Source organism: Hemitrygon akajei, chromosome 1, assembly GCF_048418815.1.
Source record: "Hemitrygon akajei chromosome 1, sHemAka1.3, whole genome shotgun sequence".
Taxonomy (NCBI): Eukaryota; Metazoa; Chordata; class Chondrichthyes; order Myliobatiformes; family Dasyatidae; genus Hemitrygon; species Hemitrygon akajei.
Genome location: NC_133124.1, coordinates 13,607,749 through 13,627,803, shown reverse-complemented (window position 1 = coordinate 13,627,803; position 20,055 = coordinate 13,607,749). Strand labels below are relative to the sequence as shown.

General features: G+C 43.7%; 1 protein-coding gene across 1 annotated transcript in view; it reads left to right on the top strand.

The window, feature by feature from the left end:
• The window catches only part of LOC140722387 (collectin-10-like), a 151,673-nt gene extending 134,884 nt beyond the window's left edge, over positions 1–16,789 (top strand). Inside the window, exon 7 of the mRNA XM_073037165.1 lies at positions 15,705–16,789. Within this exon, the coding sequence (XP_072893266.1) occupies positions 15,705–16,093 (389 nt within the window). The 3' untranslated portion in view covers positions 16,094–16,789. The remainder of the gene's footprint in view (positions 1–15,704) is intronic.
• The last annotated feature ends 3,266 nt before the right edge of the window (positions 16,790–20,055 follow it).

Genomic DNA, 20,055 nt, shown 5'->3' with positions numbered 1-20,055 from the left:
GAAGGGCATTATGGGAAGTTTGTAAACCAATATTCATGCCAACAAGTTGGAAGCTACCCAAGTGGAATATAAGGTGTTGTTCCTCCAACCTAATTGTAGCCACATCACGACAGAGGAGGAGGCCATGGACAGACATATTGGAATTGGAAGGGGAAGTGGAATTAAAATGGGTGGCCACTGGGAGATCCCACTCTTTCTGGCGGTCAGAGCGTAGGTGCTGAACAAAGTGGTCTCCCAATCTACGTCACAACTCACCAATATACAGGAGGCCGCAGTGGGAGCACCGAACTATAACCGAAGGAAACTATAGGCCAGTTAGCCTGATCTCAGTGGTTGGCAAGATGTTGGAGTCAATTATGCAGGATGAGGTCTCAGGGTACTTGGAGGCACATGATAAAATTGGCCATAGTCAGCATGGTTCCCTCAAGGAAAAATCTTGCCTGACAAATTTAAAAACATAGAAACATAGAAAAATTACAGCACAATACAGGTCCTTCGGCCCACAATGCTGTGCAGAACATGTACCGTTCTTACTTTAGAAAATTACCTAGGGTTACTCATAGCCCTCTATTTTTCTAAGTTCCGTGTACCTATCCAGGAGTCTCTTAAAAGACTCTATCATATCTGCCCCCACCATTGTCACCGGCAGCCCATTCCACGCACTCACCACTCTCTGCGCAAAAAATTTACCCCTGCCATCTCCTCTGTACCTACTCCTCAGCACCTTAAAACTGTGCCCTCTAATGTTAGCCATTTCAGCTCTGGGAAAGAGCCTCTGAATATCCACGTGATCAATGCCTCTCATCATCTTATACACCTCTATCAGGTCACCACTCATCCTTCGACGCTCCGAGGAGAAAAGGCCAAGTTCGTTCAACCTATTCTCACAAGGCATACTTCCCAATCCAGGCAACATCCTTGTAAATCTCCTCTGCACCATTTCTATAGTTTCCACATCCTTCCTGTAGTGAGGTGACCAGAACTGTGCACAGTACTCCAAGTGGGGTCTGACCAGGGTCCTATATAGCTGCAACATTACCTCTCAGCTCTTAAACTCAATCCCATGGTTGTTGAAGGCCAATGCTCCGTATGCCTTCTTAACCACAGAGTCAACCTGCGCAGTAGTTTTAAGTGTCCTCTGGAGTTGGACCCAAAGATCCTCTGATCCTCCACACTGCCAAGAGTCTTACCATTAATACTATATACTGCTATCTTATTTGACCTACCAAAATGAACCACCTCACACTTATCTGGGTTGAACTCCATCTGCCATTCCTCAGCCCAGTTTTGCATCCTATCAATGTTCCACTGTCGCTGTAACCTCTGTCAGCCCTCCACACTATCCACAACACACCCAACCTTTGTGTCATCAGCAGATTTACTAACCCATCCCTCCACTTCCTCATCCCAGTCATTTATAAAAATCATAAAGAGAAGAGATCCCAGAACAGATCCCTGAGGCACATCACTGGTCACCGACCTCCATGCAATCTACAACCACACTTTACCTTCTGGGGGTAAGGCAATTCTGGATCCATAAAGCAAGGTCCCCTTGAATCCCATGCCTCCTTATTTCTCAATAAGCCTTACACGGGGTACCTTATCAAATGCCTTGCTGAAATCCATATACACTACATCTACAGCTCTAACTTCATTAACATGTTTAGTCACATCCTCAAAAAATTCAATCAGGCTCATACCTGCTTTTGACAAACCCATGCTGACTATTCCTAATCATGTTATGCCTCTCCAAATATTCATAAATCCTGCCTCTCAGGATCTTTTCCATCAACTTACCAACCACTGAAGTAAGATTCACTGGTCTATAATTTCCTGGGCTATCTCTACTCCCTTTCTTAAATAAGTGGAGCAACATCTGCAACTCTCCAATCCTCTGGAACCTCTTCCATCCCCATTGATGATGCAAAGATCATTGCCAGAGACTCAGCAATCTCCTCCCTTGCCTCCCACAGTAGCCTGGGGTAAATCTTGTCCTGACCCGGAGACTTATCCAACACATCCTCTTTCTTAATGTCTATATGCTCAACCTTTTCAATCCACTATAAACCATCCCTACAATCACCTTGATCCTTTTCCATAGTGAATACTGAAGCAAAGTATTCATTAAGTACCTCCGCTATCTCCTCCGGTTCCATACACTTTTTTCCACTGTCACTCTTCGTTGGAATTCTTTGAAGAAGTAACAAGCAGGATAGACAAAGGAGAATCAGTTGATGTTGTGTACTTGGATTTTCAGAAGGCCTTTGACAAGGTGGCACACATGAGGCTGCTTAACACGCTATGAGCCCATGGTGTTACAGGGATGATTTGAGCATGGATAAAGCAGTGATTGATGGGCAGGAGGCAAAGACTGGAAATAAAGTGAGCCTTTTCTGACTAGTGGTGTTCCACAGGGTTTTGTGTTGGGACCGTTTCTTTGTATGTTACGTGTCAGTGACTTGGGTGATTTTGCAGATGATATGAAGATAAATGGAGGTGTTGGCAGTTTTGAAAAAGTAGAGAGATGATAGAAGGACATAAACAGATTAGGAGAATGGGCAAAGATGGAATAAGTGTCGGGAAGCGTATGGTCATGCACTTTGGTAGAAGAAATGAAAAGGTTGACTATTTTCTAAATAAAAAATAGAAAAAACTGAGACACAAAAAGACTTGGGAGTCCTTGTGCAGGGTTCCCTAAATGTTAATTTCCAGATTGAGTCTGTGATGAGGAAGGCAAATGCAATGTTAGCATTCATTTCAAGAGAACTAGAATATAAAAGCAAGGATGTAATGTTGAGACCTTATAAAGAACTGGTGAAGCTTCACTTGGAATATTGTAAGCCGTTTTGAGCCCCTATCTTAGAAAGAATGTGCTGGAACTGAAGAGGGTTCAAAGGATTTTCAGAAAAATGATTCCAGGAATAAAAGACTTGTCATATGAAGAGCGTGTGATTGCTCTGGGCCTGTATTCACTGGAATTCAGAAGAATCGGGGTGACCTAAGTGAAACATATCGAATGGTGAAAGGCCTTGACAGAGAGCATGTAGAGAGGATGTTTCCTATGGTGGGAATGTCTCAGACTAGACACTATAGTCTCAGAATAGAGGGGCTTCCTTTTAGAATGCAAATGAGGAGTAATTTCTTTAGCAAGTGGGTGGAATTCATTGCCACAGGGAGCTGTGGAACACAAGTCTTTATGTATACTTAAGGCAGAGGTTGATAGTTTTTTGATTAGTCAGGGCACAAAGGGATACAGGGAGAAGGCAGGAGATTGTGGCTATGAGGAAAAATGGATCTGCCATGATGAAATGATGGAGCAGATGTGATGGGCCAAAAAGCTTAATTCTGCTCCTATACCTTAGAGATACTTCAGCTTAGCCAACGATTGCAAAAGTGTCCATTTCAAGTAAAGTCAAGTCACTTTTATTGTCATTTCAACCACAACTGCTATGTACATTATATAGTAAAAATGAGACAACGTTTTTCAGGACCATGGTGTTACATGACACAGTACAGAAACTAGACTGAACTACGTAAAAAACAACACAGGAAACAACTACACTAGTCGACAGACCTACACAGGACTGCGTAAAGTGCACAAAACAGTGCAGGCATTATAATAAATAATAAACAGGACAATAGGGCAGTAAGGTGCCAGTCCAGGCTCTGGGTATTGAGGAGTCTGATAGCTTGGGAGAAGAAACATTTTGACTGACGCCTGGCAGTTCAGTGTTTGCTCATGTTTTTTTTTTAAATTCAATTACTGACAGCACACGAAGAACTTCCCATTCAGATATTTACTACAAGGGGTGATTGATAAGTTTGTGGCCTAAGGTAGAAGGAGTCAATTTTAGAAAAACTAGCCCATTTATTTTCAACATAGTCCCCTCCTACATATACACACTTAGTCCAGCGGTCGTGGAGCATACAGATCCCTTCTTTGTAGAAGTCGGCATTGTGGACCTCCAGAAGTGGTCCACAGCATGGGGTGATTGATAACTTTGTGGCCTTAGGTAGAAGGGAATGAGTTATACAGCTCTCGTTACATGAACGTGCAGTTCAACTCTTTGAGTGATTGTGCAGAAAGTTTGAAGCTAATAACTCATCTCCAGGATTATGTAGCTATGGAAATTTCTGTCATTAATTCATCCTTATCCACCTTTTGGACTAATTCCAACACTTGGTGTGGCACTAAGCAGTTCCGACTTCTGCTGGATTTGAGATAAGGTGGCAAAGAAGTAACAATGGGTAACAAACACAAGAAGTTGAAGGTCAGGGCGTATCTATGGAGGGGAATACACAGTCAGTATTTTGGACTGAGTCCTGATGAATGATAACCTGCTGAATTCCTCCAGCATTTTATGTATATAAATAGCTAATTCCTTTATTTCTTCTGTATAATTTGAAAACAATTACGTATATTTTCCCCTTAAAGGTTGGGCAGTTTATTGACTCAAGCATGTACTGTCCGATTTGCTAAAGTTCCTCTTCACAGTTTTGCTTCATTGTTTTTTTCTGGAATCAGCTATTTAAAAATAGGTGAAAATCAGCCCAGTTATAAACAAACCAACAAGAAAATCGATACCAAAAATTAAGGTAATTCTCAGAATTTAGAAGGTATCTTTATTTTGTTTGGTGGGGTTTGCAAATTACGCAGGAGTTTTGCAACCATTGAAGTCAGACCACTTGGTCTTATCTGTGGATCATTTTACCTCAATAACAATGTGGAGGAGGCTGCCTCCAGTGCTCCCATAGCAGCCTCCTCTATATTGATGAGACCTGTTGTAAATTTGGGGACTGCTTTGTCAGCACCTCCATTCCTGCCACCAAAGGCAGAGCTTTATAATTTTTGAAAAACATTTTAATTCCCATTCCCATTCCTTTTCTGACGTGTGGTCTATGGTCCCTTTTTGGGCCAAGATCAGGCCACCCTCAGGATGGAGGAGCAACACCTTATATTCCATCTGGGTAGCCTCCATCCTGATGGCATGAACATCAGTTTCTCTTTCTAGTTAAAAAGCATCCTTTCCCCTTCCTCTGTTTCTCACTTTGTCCTCTTACCTCTTCTCATTTGCATACCACCTCCCCCTGGGTCCCCTCCTCTGTCCCTTTTTCCTGTGGTCCACTCTCCTCTCCTATCAGATTCCTTCTTCTCCAGCCCTTTGCCTTTCCCACCCACCTGGCTTCACCTGTCACCTTCTCGCTGTCCTCCTCCCCCTCCCCATACTTTTTTTTTATTCTGGCGTCTTCCCCCTCCTTTTCCAGGGAGCAAGCTATTGCCATTTCAGATTAAGACCCTTCAGCAGTTGTGATGTAGAGTCTCGACCCAAACCATCGATTATTAATTCCTCATCAAAGACGCTGCCTGACTGGCTGAGTTCAACCAGCATTTTGCGTGCGTTGCTCTGGATTTCCAGCATCTGCAGACTTCCTCATGCTAACAATTTTCTAATGCTTATTTCCTGATGCTCGGTAATTCATTGCTCAATTCCGGAGAAGTAATTTGTTTGGTTCATGGGAGCCAATGTTCAAGATGTTGAGTGTGGCATCTGGGACTGGGTGAGTCATTATCAAACCATGAGAGCAATGGTCAAGAGGAAAGCTCAGGGAAAGACCGATATGGTTTCCTGCAGCTGGTAGTGGTCAAGGGCAAGGCCAATACTTAGGGAGTGGCTGAGAGAGTCCAAAGGTTCTAGAGAAGCCAAGAAGGAGGTTAGTAAGCTAGGATTTTCCGAGATGGAGGGCAGAGATCGTGAAAGGGTCTGAGATGAAAGCGAGAGAATCTTAGATAAGGGATTCCTGTCAGGAGTTTGTATGTTCTCCCTGTGGCTGCACGGGTTTCATTCAGGTCCACTGGTCTCCTCCCACATTCTGAAGACATACGGGTTAGTAGTTTAATTGGTCACATGGCTGTAACTTGGCGGTGAGGGCTGGAAAGGCCTGTTACTGTTCTGCACCTCTAAATAAAAAAACACAAGGCAGGAGTGCAGGAGGATGAGAGGCGAGTAGATAGAAATGGCTTGAAAAAATGGACAGTAAGGTAGTGCCTGTTTCCCAGGGTGGCAATGGCTAACACCAGAAGACATCTTTTGCAGGTAAGTAGGGGATGTCAGAAGTAAGTATTTTACACAGAGGATAACGGTTGAGACTGAAACATTAGGGATATTTAAGAGATTCTTAGATAGGTACATGTATGAAAGAAAAATGGAGGGCCATGGGCTGTGTGGGAGAGATGGATTACATTGGTAATGGAGTAGGTTAAAAGGTTAGCACAACATCATGGGCTGAAGGGCCTTCGCTGTGCAATAATGTTCTATGTGTAACAAGCTGGGTAAGATTTTTTTATTGCTATGCAGTTCTGAAAGAGCAGTCTGTTCTATTTTTAGCATGTTTGGGTTTGAGTTAAGGATAAGAGGCTATGTTGTTCAATTTAGGAATATAGTGTCATTCAGTCAGGATGGTGGAACTGGGAGAACCTTCTCAAGAATGCTGGACGGAGAGGTTTTTATGATGGACACTACTGTGGGCCGAGGTCTTTTCTCGGTGGGAGCTGAGAGAAGACAGGATGGGTTGTTTGTGCAGATGAAAATAGCTTCAAAGAGGAAGCACTGATACTCCCATGGGGGAGCCCATTTGTCCAAGATGGATTTCAAGCGACATTCGGAAGGTGGTGTGTGCTTTTATGCAGACCGTGGGTCCAGCGCGCGAGTTAAAGACAACTTCAAGATGAGCTCCAACTTCCGTGCACATTTTAACAGTAATGGGTCCTTTCTACTTTTTTTTCTTTTCTTTTTCCTACTAACTCTCCAAATAAGCTGTAATTTGTAAATATACTTCCTTTAAAATTGTACATGCAGTCGTGTGTAATCCAGCAGTGTAAAACTCTTTCAGGTCACTGAAGAGTTCAAAATTTGAATCTGGAATAAACACAAGATATTCTGCAGATGCTGGAAATCTTGAGCAACACACACAAAACGCTGGAGGAACTCAGCAAGTCAGGCAGAGTTTACATAGCATTCACACAGATCAGGCTCGAGTGGTCAGGTCATCCCAACTTCCCAGTTTCGGTGGAAACCAAGACATACCGATCCTAGAGTGTGCGAAAGGTGATTTTCTCACCACTGAGTCCAGTAGCTGTCAGCAAGGTGCTAATGAGCTGTATCTTTAGAGATGCCCAGTAAAAAGCAGTTCCATATGTCATATGTTTATTTTAGAAAAGTCGAATCTTCCATAATGCAGCTTTCCTACCACACTGCTTAGCAGTGTCAGACAAGCTGTTTGTTACTGATGGTTTAAAACTCCTTCGGGTCACTGAAGAGTTCAAAACTTGAATCTGGAATAAACACAAGAGATTCTGCAGATACTGGAAATCTTGAGCAACACACACAAAATGCTGGAGGTGCATAGCAAGTCAGGCAGCATCTTTGGAGAGGAATAAATCATCAATATTTAGGGCCAGGACCCTTCGTCAGCACTGGAAAGGAAGAAAGAATAAGGTTAGGGGAGGAGAAGGAGAACAAAGATTTCTTTGGGTCTGGGATGACTGACCTCGCATTATCACAACTACCTTCTCTTTTTGCCAGGTGTGATTCCTACCACTGAAGTGGTTTCCCTTAATGTCCTTTGATCAGGACTCTATGATGTTACATTGGATCAAGTGCTGTCTTGATATTGATGACAGTTACTCCAAACTCACCTCTAGAATTCAGCTCATTAGTCTCAATTTTGACCAAGGCTGAGGTCTGAGGTCGCTTAGTCCTGATACATTATAGGGTGCTTCTAAATAACCCTGGCACTGACAACTCTTAAATTTTCCTGATAATTTAAGAGTAGACTGATAGGGCAGTAATTTGTCAATATAGATTTTCCTGGGTTTTTTTGTAAACAGGATATAGCTGGAAACAATGTCATTCTCTCTCTCTCTCACTCTTCAGCCCACAACGTTGTGCCGACCATGAAACTTAATCTAGAAACTGCCTAGAATTACCATAGCGCATAACCCTCTCAGCTCCATGTACCTATCCAAGAGTTTGTTAAAAGACCCTATTGTATCCTTCACCACGGCCATCACTGGCAGCCCACCACTCACCCACCACTCTGTGTGAAAACTTACCCCTGACATTCCCTCAGTACCTATTTCCAAGCACCTTAAAACTATGCCCCTCATGTTGGCCATTTCAGCCCTGGGAAATAGCCTCTGGCTATCCACATAATCAATGCTTCTCCACATCAGATACCTCTATCAGGTCACCTCTCATCCTCCGTCGCTCCAAGGAGAAAAGGCCAAGTTCACTCGACCTATTCTCATAAGGCATGCTCCCCAATCCAGGCAACATCCTTGTAAATCTCCTTTTCAAAAATTCTATTGTATTTCTTTATTTTTTTGTACATGCCTGCAAAAAATGAACGAGGAAAGAGGTTCTGCTGAAGGAATTTGAGCAGCTAGGGACTAAACTAAAAAGCAGAACCAAAAAGGTAGTAATCTCTAGATTATGACCTGAACCACATGCAACTTGGGTCAAGAAGCTTTGAGAGTTATATGTGTGGATCGAGGATTGTTGTTGGAGAAGTGGTTTTGAATTCATGGGAAATTTTCACAAGTATTGGGGAAGGAGGGAGCTGTACCAATGGGGCCAGCTCCACCTGAACCGTGATGGGACCTGGATCCTAACAAAACACATAACTAGGGCTGTGGATAGGGCTTTAAACTAAATAGTAGGGTGGGTGGGTTCAAACAGATTGGAGAAATATAGATAAAGTAAAAGAGAAAAGTGTGGATAAAGATAAAGAAAAGGCAAAAGATAAAGGGAAAAGTAAGAGTGGAGTGAAGAAAAGAGTAAGAGATTACAAGATTCTAAAAGCGCAATGAGTGTAAGGGCACTTTATTTGAACACCTGTAGTATTCAAAACAAGGTCAGTGAACTTGTGGCACAAATCAGTACACAGAGGTATTATTTAGTGACCATTACAGAGACATGGTTGCAGGGTGGAGAGGTTTGGGAATTAAATATCCAAGGATATCATAGAAACATAGAAACCTACAGCACAATACAGGCCCTTCGGTCCACAAAGTTGTGCCGAACATGTCCCTACCTTAGAAATTACTAGGCTTACCCATAGCCCTCTATTTTTCTAAGCTCTACGTACCTATCCAAAAGTCTCTTAAAAGACCCTATCGTATCTGCTTCCACCACTGTTACTGGCAGCCCATTCCACTACTCACCACTCTGAGTAAAAAACTTACCCCTGACATCTCCTCTGTACCTACTCCCAAGCACTTTAATCCTGTGCCTGCTTGTGGCAACCATTTCAGCCCTGGGAAAAAGCCTCTGACTATCCACACGATCAATGCCTCTTATCATTTTATACACCTCTATCAGGTCACCTCTCATCCTCCATCACTCCAAGGAGAAAAGGCTGAGTTCACTCAACCTGTTTTCATAAGGCATGCTCCCCAATCCAGGCAACATCCTTGTAAATCTCCTCTACACCCTTTCTATGGTTTCCACATCCTTCCTGTAGGGAGGCGAGCAGAACTGAGCACAGTACTCCAAATGGGGTCTGACCAGGGTCCTATATAGCTGCAACATTACCTCTCGGCTCCTAAATTCAATTCCATATATCAGGTAATACAGAAGGATAGGCAGGAAGATAAGGGAGATGGGTAGTGCTCTTATTTAAAGATGAGATCAGGGCAACAGTGAGAGATGATACAAGATCCAAGGAGCAGAATGGTGAATCATCTGGGTAGAGATTAGAAATAGTAAAGGGAAAAATCACTGGGGGGGAGTTGTCTATCCGCCACCGAATAATAACTTTATAGTGGCACACGCAATAAACAGAAATATCTGAGGCATGTCAGAATGGAACAGCAGATATCATGGGGGATTTTAACTTGCACATAGATTGGGTGAATCAAGTTGGTCGAGGCTGTCATGAGGAGGACTTCATAGAATGCATCCATGATAGCATTTTTGAACAGCATATTACTGAACCGAAAGGGAACGTGCTATCTTAGATCTGGTCCTGTGCAATGAACATAGAACATAGAATAGTACAGCACATTACAGGCCCTTCAGCACACAATGTTGTGCCAACCCTCAAACCCTGCCTCCCATATAACCCCCCACCTTAAATTCCTCCATATACCTGTCTAGTAGTCTCTTAAACTTCACTAATGTATCTGCCTCCACCACTGACTCAGGCAGTGCATTCCACGCACCAACCACTCTCTGAGTGAAAAATCTTCCTCTAATATCCCCCTTGAACTTCCCTCCCCTTACCTTAAAGCCATGTCCTCGTGTATTGAGCGGTGGTGCCCTGGGGAAGAGGTGCTGGCTGTGCACTGTCTATTCCTCTTAATATCTTGTATACCTCCATCATGTCTCCTCTCATCCTCCTTCTCTTCAAAGAGTAAAGCCCTAGCTCCCTTAATCTCTGATCATAATCCATACTCTCTAAACCAGGCAGCATCCTGGTAAATCTCCTTTGTACCCTTTCCAATGCTTCCACATCCTTCCTATACTGAGGCGACCAGAACTGAACGCAGTACTCCAAGTGTGACCTAACTAGAGTTTTATAGAGCTGCATCATTACATCGCGCCTCTTAAACTCTATCCCTCGACTTATGAAAGCTAACACCCCATAAGCTTTCTTAACTACCCTATCTACCTGTGAGGCAACTTTCAGGGATCTGTGGACGTGTACCCCCAGATCCCTCTGCTCCTCCACACTACCAAGTATCCTGCCATTTACTTTGTACTCTGCTTTGGAGTTTGTCCTTCCAAAGTGTACCACCTCACATTTCTCCGGATTTAACTCCATCTGCCACTTCTCAGCCCACTTCTGCATCCTATCAATGTCTCTCTGCAATCTTCGACAATCCTCTATCTACAACACCACCAACCTTTGTGTCGTCTGCAAACTTGCCAACCACCCTTCTACCCCCACATCCAGGTTGTTAATAAAAATCACGAAAAGTAGAGGTCCCAGAACAGATGCTTGTGGGACACCACTAGTCACAACCCTCCAATCTGAATGTACTCCCTCCACCACAACCCTCTGCCTTCTGCAGGCAATCCAATTCTGAATCCACTTGGCCAAACTTCCCTGGATCCCATGCCTTCTGACTTTCTGAATAAGCATACAGTGTGGAACCTTGTCAAATGCCTTACTAAAATCCATGTAGATCACATCCACTGCACTACCCTCATCTATATGCCTGGTCACCTCCTCAAAGAACTCTATCAGGCTTGTTAGACATGATCTGCCCTTCACAAAGCCATGCTGACTGTCCCAGATCAGACCATGATACTCTAAATGCCCATAGGTTCTATCTCTAAGAATCTTTTCCAACAGCTTTCCCACCACAGATGTAAGGCTCACTGGTCTATAATTAACCCTATCCCTACTACTTTCCCTCCAATCCTCCAGTACCATTCCCATGGACAACGAGGACATAAAGAGCCAGAGGCTCATCAATCTCTTCCCTCACCTCGTGGAGCAGCCTGGGGAATATTCCATCAGGCCCTGGGGACTTATCCGTCCTAATGTATTTTAACAACTCCAACACCTCCTCTCCCTTTATAGTAACATGCTCCAGAACATCAACCTCACTCATATTGTCCTCACTGTCATCAATTTCCCTCTCATTGGTGAATACCAAAGAGAAGTATTCATTGAGGACCTCGCTCACTTCCACAGCCTCCAGGCACATCTTCCCACTTTTATCTCTAATCGGTCCTACCTTCACTCCTGTCATCCTTTTGTTCTTCACATAATTGAAGAATGCTTTGGGGTTTTCCTTTACCCTACTCGCCAAGGTCTTCTCACGCCCCCTTCTTGCTCTTCTCAGCCCCTTCTTAAGCTCCTTTCTTGCTACCCTATATTCCTCAATAGACCCATCTGATCCTTGCTTCCTAAACCTCATGTATGCTGCCTTCTTCCACCTGACTAGATCTTCCACTTCACTTGTCACCCATGGTTCCTTCACCCTACCATTCTTTATCTTCCTCACCAGGACAAATTTATCCTTAGCATCCTGCAAGAGATCCTTAAACATCAACCACATGTCCATAGTACATTTCCCTGCAAACACATCATCCCAATTCACACCCGCAAGTTCTAGCCTTAGAGCCTCATAATTTGCCCTTCCCCATTTAAAAATTTTCCTGATTTTATCCTTTTCCATGATAATGCTAAAGGTCAGGGAGCGGTGATCACTGTCACCCAGATGCTCACCCACTGACAGATCTGTGACCTGACCCGGTTCGTTACCTAATACTAGATCTAGTATGGCATTCCCCCTAGTCGGCCTGTCAACATACTGTGACAGGAATCCATCCTGGACACACTTAAACTCTGCCCCATCTAAACCCTTGGAACTAATCAAGTGCCTATCAATATTAGGGAAGTTAAAGTCACCCATGATAACAACCCTGTTAGTTTTGCACCTTTCCAAAATCTGCCTCCCAATCTTTTCCTTGGTATCTCTGCTGCTACCAGGGGGCCTATAGAATACCCCCAGTAGAGTAATTGCTCCCTTCCTGTTCCTGACTTCCACCCATACTGACTCAAAAGAGGATCCTGCTACATTACCTACCCTTTCTGTAGCTGTAATAGTATCCCTGACCAGTAATGCCACCCCTTCTCCCCATTTCCCCCCCTCTCTATCCATTTTGTAGCACTGAAATCCAGGAATATTGAGAATCCATTCCTGCCCTGGTGCCAGCCAAGTCTCCGTAATGGCCACTACATCATAATTCCATGTATGTATCTAAGCTCTCAGTTCATCACCTTTGTTCCTGATGCTTCTTGCATTGAAGTACACACACTTTAGCCCTTCTACCTTACTACCTTTATACCCTTTATTCTGATTCTCTTTCCTTAAAGCCTCTCTATATGTTCGATCTGGCTTTACACCATGCACTTCTTTCACTGCTCTATCGCTCTGGGTCCCATCCAGCTTGCAAATTAGTTTAAACCCTCCCGAACCATGCTAGCAAACCGACCTGCAAGGATATTGCTCCCCCTCAAGTTCAGGTGCAACCCATCCAATCTGTTCAGGTCCCACCTTCCCCAGAAGAGATCCCAATGATCCAAAAATCTAAAACTTAAAACCCTGCCCCCTGCACCAACTCCTCAGCCACGCATTCAACTGCCATCTCCTCCAATTCTTACCATCACTATCATGTAGCACTGGCAGCAATCCTGAGAATGCCACCCTTGAGGTCCTGTTCTTCAGCCTTCTGCCTAGTTCCCGAAACTCACACTTCAGGACCTCATCCCTCTTCCTGCCTATGTCGTTGGTCCCAACATGTATCACGACTTCTGGTTGCTTTCCCTCTCGTACCAGGATGTCATGCACCCGGTCAGAGACATCCCGGACCCTGGCACCCGGGAGGCAACAAACCATGCGGGTTTCCTTCTCACATCCACAAAATCTCCTGTCTGCTCCCCTGACTATAGAGTCTCCAATGATGACAGCTCTCCTCTTCTCCGTCCCATCCTTCTGCACCACAGGGTCAGACTCAGTGCCCGAGGCCCTGCCACCGTGGCTCACACCTGGTCGGTCGTCCTCACCAACAGTATCCAGGACGGTAAACTTATTATTCAGGGGAATGGCTACAGGGGTGCTCTGCACTACCTGTCTAATCTCCTTTGCTTCCCCCCCCCCGAACTGTCACCCAATGACCTGCTTCCGGCAGCCTAGGTGTGACTACCTCCCTGTAGCTCTCATCTATGACTGCCTCATTCTCCCTTATGAGTCGAAGGTCATTCAGCTGCTGCTCCAGATTCCTCACACGGTCTTCCAGATCGCCCAGCCGCAAGCACTTCTGGCAGATGTGACTCTGCGGGAGAGGGGAGTTCCCCCAAGACTGCCACATCTCACCGGAGAGGCACATCACCATCTCAGGAGGCACTGTAAAGACTAACTGGGAACAAACTCGTCCTCCGCCTCTTCTCCTCAAAGCCTCAAATCTCCACTCCTTCATTGGCCGCTCAGCTTGAGCTACCCCTCTATTTAATTGTTTGAGCTTTTCAAACTGCTTGTCACCTGACCTCAATTGCCCAATCAGCTGCTTTCTGCTGAGCTATTCAAATCTTGATTGTCTTGATTGCACAGTCCAACTACCAAAACTTCCAGAATCTCTCGAGTCAAAGCTTCAAATCTCCACTCCTTCACTGAGACCTGTCAATGAGACAGGTAAAATTAGTGATCTTGTCGTTAGGGATCCTCTTGGAAAGAATGTTCACAGTATGATTGAATTTCTCATACAAATGGAGTCTTCAGGGGTCTCCAAGTGAGTGGTCAAGAGTCTGGCAGATGGAGTACAATGTTAGTAAATGTGAGGTCATCCACTTTGGAAGGAAAAATAAAAGAGCAAATTATTATTTAAATGGTAAAAAATTGCAGCATGCTGCTGTGCAGAGGGACCTGGGAGTGCTTGTGCATGAATCACAAAAGGTTGGTTTGCAGGTGCAGCAGGCTATCAAGAAGGCAAATAGAATGTTGGCCTTCATTGCTAGAGGGATTGAATTTAAGAGCAGGAGGTTATGCTGCAACAATACAGGGTACTAGTGAGGTCACACCTGGAGTACCTGGTCTCTTTACTTGAAGAAGGATATACTGGCTTCAGAGGCGATGCAGAGGAGGTTCACCAGGTTGAGTCCAGAGATGAGGGGGTTCAACTATGAGGAGAGATTGAGTGGCCTGGGACTGTACTCACTGGAATTCAGAAGTGTGAGAGGAGATCTTATAGAAACATATAAAATTATGAAAGGGATAGATAAGATAGAGGCAGGAAAGTTGTTCCCACTGGTAGAAACAACTAGGGGACATAGTCTCAAGATGCGGGGGAGTAGATTTAGGATGGAGATGAGGAGGAACTGCTTTTCTCAGAGAGTGGTGGATCAATGGAACTCTTTGCCCAATGAAGCAGTGGAGGCTACCCCAGTAAATATATTTAAGACAAGGTTGGATAGATTTTTGCATAGTAGAGGAATTAAGGGTTATGGGGAAAAGGCAGGTAGGTGGAGATGAGTCCACAGCCCGATCAACAGGTCAAATGGCCTACTCTTGCTCCTATTTCTTATGTTCTTATGTTAATGAATCTCAAGATAATATATGACAACCTATATGTACTTTGATAATAAATTTAATAAATCTTTGAATTTTTCTTCTTAATCTACAAACGTTTGTAGAAGTAACTGTTTCTGGGTCTGTTCAATAATTGCAACATTCTTCCTCATTACCAAAAGCCCTGTAACTTTTATCTTCCCAAGTAAATATTTTAAGAGACAGCACTGTTGAATTTGTACAATCCTTTCAGACAAAGCATTCCAGATCATAACAACAATTATCCTCTTCACTAAACATAAAGTACACTGCAGATGCTGTGGTCAAATCAACACTTACAACACGCTGGAGGAACTCAGCAGGTCGGGTAGCATCCGTGGAAACGAGCAGTCAACGTTTCAGGCTGAGACGAAGGGTCCTGACGAAGGGTCTCAGCCTGAAACGTTGACTGCTCGTTTCCACGGATGCCGCCCGACCTGCTGAGTTCCTCCAGCATGTTGTACGTGTTGATCCTCTTCACTAGATTGGTTCTTTTGCTGCGGTTCAGAGTTCTGAATCACCAATCACCCACTAATGACAAATGGTTGACAATTAAAATAAACCTTTTGCTTCATTCATTCTGAAGTGATCGCAGGTGTCAAAGAAACTGAGGAGAAATTCTACCTGATTGTGAAAGAAGTGAAGAACTACAATTCTGCGCTTGTGCACTGCAAGGACAGGGGAGGATCGCTGGCAATGCCAAAAGATGAAGAAACAAACTCCTTGCTTGCAGCCTACGTGAATAAGACTGGCTTATCTCGGGTGTTTATTGGTGTGAATGATCTGGAAAAGGAAAGGCAGTTCATGTACACTGACTCTACCCCACTACAGAATTACAGTCACTGGAGACCAGGCGAACCCAACAATGCGTTTGGTGGTGAAGACTGTGTAGAAATGGTAAGTGATGGGGGTTGGAATGATGTTGAGTGTCACCTCTCAATATACTTTGTCTGTGAATTTTTAAAGACTTCATAATCTAATCTATATGTTTTCTATATAATAAGAAGAAATTCTCCCTGTATATTCATATATTCAGTATGTAGTGAGTTTCATAATTAAGAACATATTAAGATCTACCAATTGTATATCCTACCCACCTACTGCCCATTACGCCGCTGGCATTTAGGGCAGCAATGAAGGCCCTCCATCTCTGGTGGTGTTCAGGGCTTCCTTCATTATGTCAGTAGCTCGATTTTCACTACTGTCAGCCATGTAGGTTCCAGGTGGAGACTCAGAAATACCATCACACTCAGATGTAGAAGGATTCTTCATTGCTGTTTCCGTAACAATTTTGTTTTACCAGTCAGGGTTGTTAGCCCTGAGCTGAACCCCCGAACCTGGGGGACCAGTGGGCCACTCTTAGTCTGACATCTGCCACTTGCTCCGTCTGGCATGGGTGACCCCACCAAGAGTCAAAGTATAAAGCCCTGACTCCAGCCAACATAAATCTCTGAGTTATTGAGCCTCCAAGACATGACAAGGTTGTGGTCTTCTTGGAGGACCAATTATATGCCAACTCCTAAAATTATTTGCAAAGATCCTCAATTTAAAAGTCAATTATCATAGAAAACAGTGTTGATAAAAATATATTTTGATCTAGAATGTTCATGCTTCAGACATTTTGTATTAGGATGCTTTGCAACTTAATAAAAAAAATAATCAAATACTCAATTCTCGTAAAGAAAATCAGCTTTATTTGTCACGTACATCCAAATATCGAAACGTACAGTGAAGTGCATTGTTTATGTCAATAACTGACACGGTCTGAGGATGTACTGGGTGCAACCTGCAAGTGTCACCATGCTTCTGACACCAACATAGTGTGCCCTCAACTCACTAACTCGGAGTGAGTGGGAGGAAACTGAGGCACCCAGAGGAAATCCACATGGCCAGAAGGAGAACGTACAGTCGCCATACAGACAGCGGTAGGAAGTGATTCCTAATCTTACAGCTACTGTTTGTGAAGTGTCACACTAATAGCTATGCTACTGTGCTGCCCACTAGAAAGTCAAATATCGGTAGGAAACAGCAATGAAAAATGCACGTACTGATCTGGAATTTGGTTGTTTTGGACATTTTGTATTAGGATATTTTTCAACTCAATCAAAAATAATCAAATATTTAATTCTTGTAATGCAGTCTACTCTATCATTACCTTAATGAGCACAGAGCTTTTAGTACTGTTGGTATAATCTTTATTATGGTTTAAAAATCATAATCAGTGACGCAGTGGTTAAATTACTGAATCAGTCATCTCAGATCCCCAAATTCAAATTTTATTTATTTATTGAGAGACAGCGCAGAATAAGCCTTTCTGTCTCTTTGAGCCCAACCGCCCAGCGATCCCTCAATTTAAATCCAAACCTAGTCACAGAACAATTTACAATGACTAATTAACCTACCAGCTGGTAGGCCTTTGGGACTGTGGGAGGAAACTGGAGCACCCGGAGGAAACCCACGTGGTCAAGGGGAGAACGTACAAATTCCTTACAGGCAGCAGTGGGAAACAAACCTGGGTCACTGAGTTTGGTACTGTAAAGCATTGTGCTAACCACTATGGCTACTGTGGAATTTAAATTAAGACCTTATGACCATAGGATATAGGAATAGAATTAGGCCATTCAGCCCATTGAGTCTGCTCCACCATGGCTGATCTATTATCCCTCTTAACCCCATTCTCCTGCCTTCTCCCTATAACCTTTGATGCCCTGACAAACCAAGAACCTATTAACCTCTGCTTTAAATATACCCAGTAATTTGGCCTCCATAGCTGTCTGTGGCAATTAATAATTCACCACCTTCAGGGTCAAGAAATTCCTCCTCATCTCTGTTCTGAATGGACATCTATCCCTTCTGAGGTTATGCCCTCGGGTCCTAGACACACTTATTGTAGGAAACATCTTCTCAATGCCCACTCTATCTAGTCTGCTCAATGTTCAATAAGCTTCAATAAGATCCCCCCTCACTTTTCTAAACTCCGGTAAGTACAGGTCTAGAGCTATTAAACACTCTTCATACTTTACACCTTTCATACACAGAAATATCCTCAGGAACTTCCTCTGGTTCCATAATTCTGAAACACTTTAGTATTTTTTTTAAAAGCTTAGCATTAATAATGATAATCAGAAGAAAACTGGATTGTCATAAAACCCTTCAGTTTCCCTAATGTTCGTTCAGGAGGCAATCTGTTTTACCAAGCTGGTCTGCACATCAAAGTCGCATTCAGAGTCAAAGGTGAGTCTTTTGTCGTAAGGCTGCATACTTGAGTGCAGAGCGAGAGGAGTATCACGGCAGCATCAGAGACTTGGCATTCGCAAGAAAATATACAAATAAACAAGCCACAACAGAAAAAAAAAGCACAAAGTCCATTGTAGGGCAAAGAAGTCATACAATCATAGGATCATAGAAATCTACAGCACATTACAGACCTTTCGGCCCACAATGCTGTGCCGACCATGTAACCTACTCTAAAAGCTGCCTAGAATTTCCCTACTGCATAGTCCTTTATTTTTCTAAGCTCCACGTACCTATCTCAACAGTCTCTTAAAGTACCCTACTGCATCGGCCTCTACCACCAACACTGGCAGTGCATTCCACACACCCACCACTCTCTTGAGTGAAAAACTTACCTCTGACATCCCCCTTGTACCTACTTCCAAGCACCATAGAACTATGCCTCCTCATGTCGTGGGGTTGTTATGCTGAGATGGTGATCAGGGTTATGCAGGTTACTGTATGAATAAGAATCGGAATTGGGTTTATTATCACTGACATATGATAAGACATTTGTTGACTTGCAGCAGCAGTACATACCATCATTATAAATGTAATGCCCTGGTTCCTGTTGTTTTTTCTGTTATGCTGTTCTGTGCAAGCCGCTTGTTTGGGTTACTTTTACTGTCCTTTAACGTCTGCCGGACGATGCTGAGGATGTTCTACAAGGCTGTGGTGGCCAGTGCCATCATGTTTGCTGTTGTGTGCTGGGGCAGCAGGTTGAGGGTAGCAGACACCAACAGAATCAACAAACTCATTTGTAAGGCCAGTGATGTTGTGGGGGAGGAACTGGACTCTCTGAAGGTGGTGTCTGAAAAGAGGATGCTGTCCCAGTTGCATGCCATCTTGGACAATGACTCCCATCCACTCCATAATGTACTGGTTAGGCACAGAGGTACATTCAGCCAAAGACTCATTCCACCAAGATGTAACACTGAGCGTCATAGGAAGTCATTCCTACCTGTGGCCATCAAACTTTACAACTCCTCCCTCGGAGTGTCAGACACCCTGAACCAATAGGCTGGTCCTGGACTTATTTCCACTTGGCATGATTAACTTATTATTATTTAATTATTTATAGTTTTATATTGCTATATTTCTACACTATTCTTGGTTGGTGCGGCTGTAACAAAACCCAATTTCCCTCGGGATCAATAAAGTATGTCTGTCTGTCTGTCTGTTGAAGATAAGCGAGAGGAGAATTGTGTGCCATTCAGTTAGGATGGCTGGATTAAGGGGAGGTTTCTCTGGTGAGGAACACTAAGGTTGGGCTTGGGGCTCCTGGGAAGGGAAAGAAGAGAGAAGTCGCCGGAGGGATCTGACCCGTAGCGGGGTCGTGATTTGACACAGCCCAGGATGAGACTGAAGGAGGATCGGTGATCAAAAAACCGTGAGTTTCAACTTGTATACATTAGACAGTTTCATTAAAATGGGCCCTTTTCTATTTTTTTCTCTTTCTTTACTCAGCCTTTATTCAAATTAAGAATTATAAAGCTAAATCTTTTAATTGTATGTGCTGTACTGTTTGTTATTTCATGGCACTTATTTGTAACTGGCTAACGAATTACACAGCATCCACACAAATGGGGCTTTGGGGGGCTCGTATCTCAACATCACATGTCTGGCAGGGCCAGAGATTGTCTTCCCTAAACTTATGCAGCCAA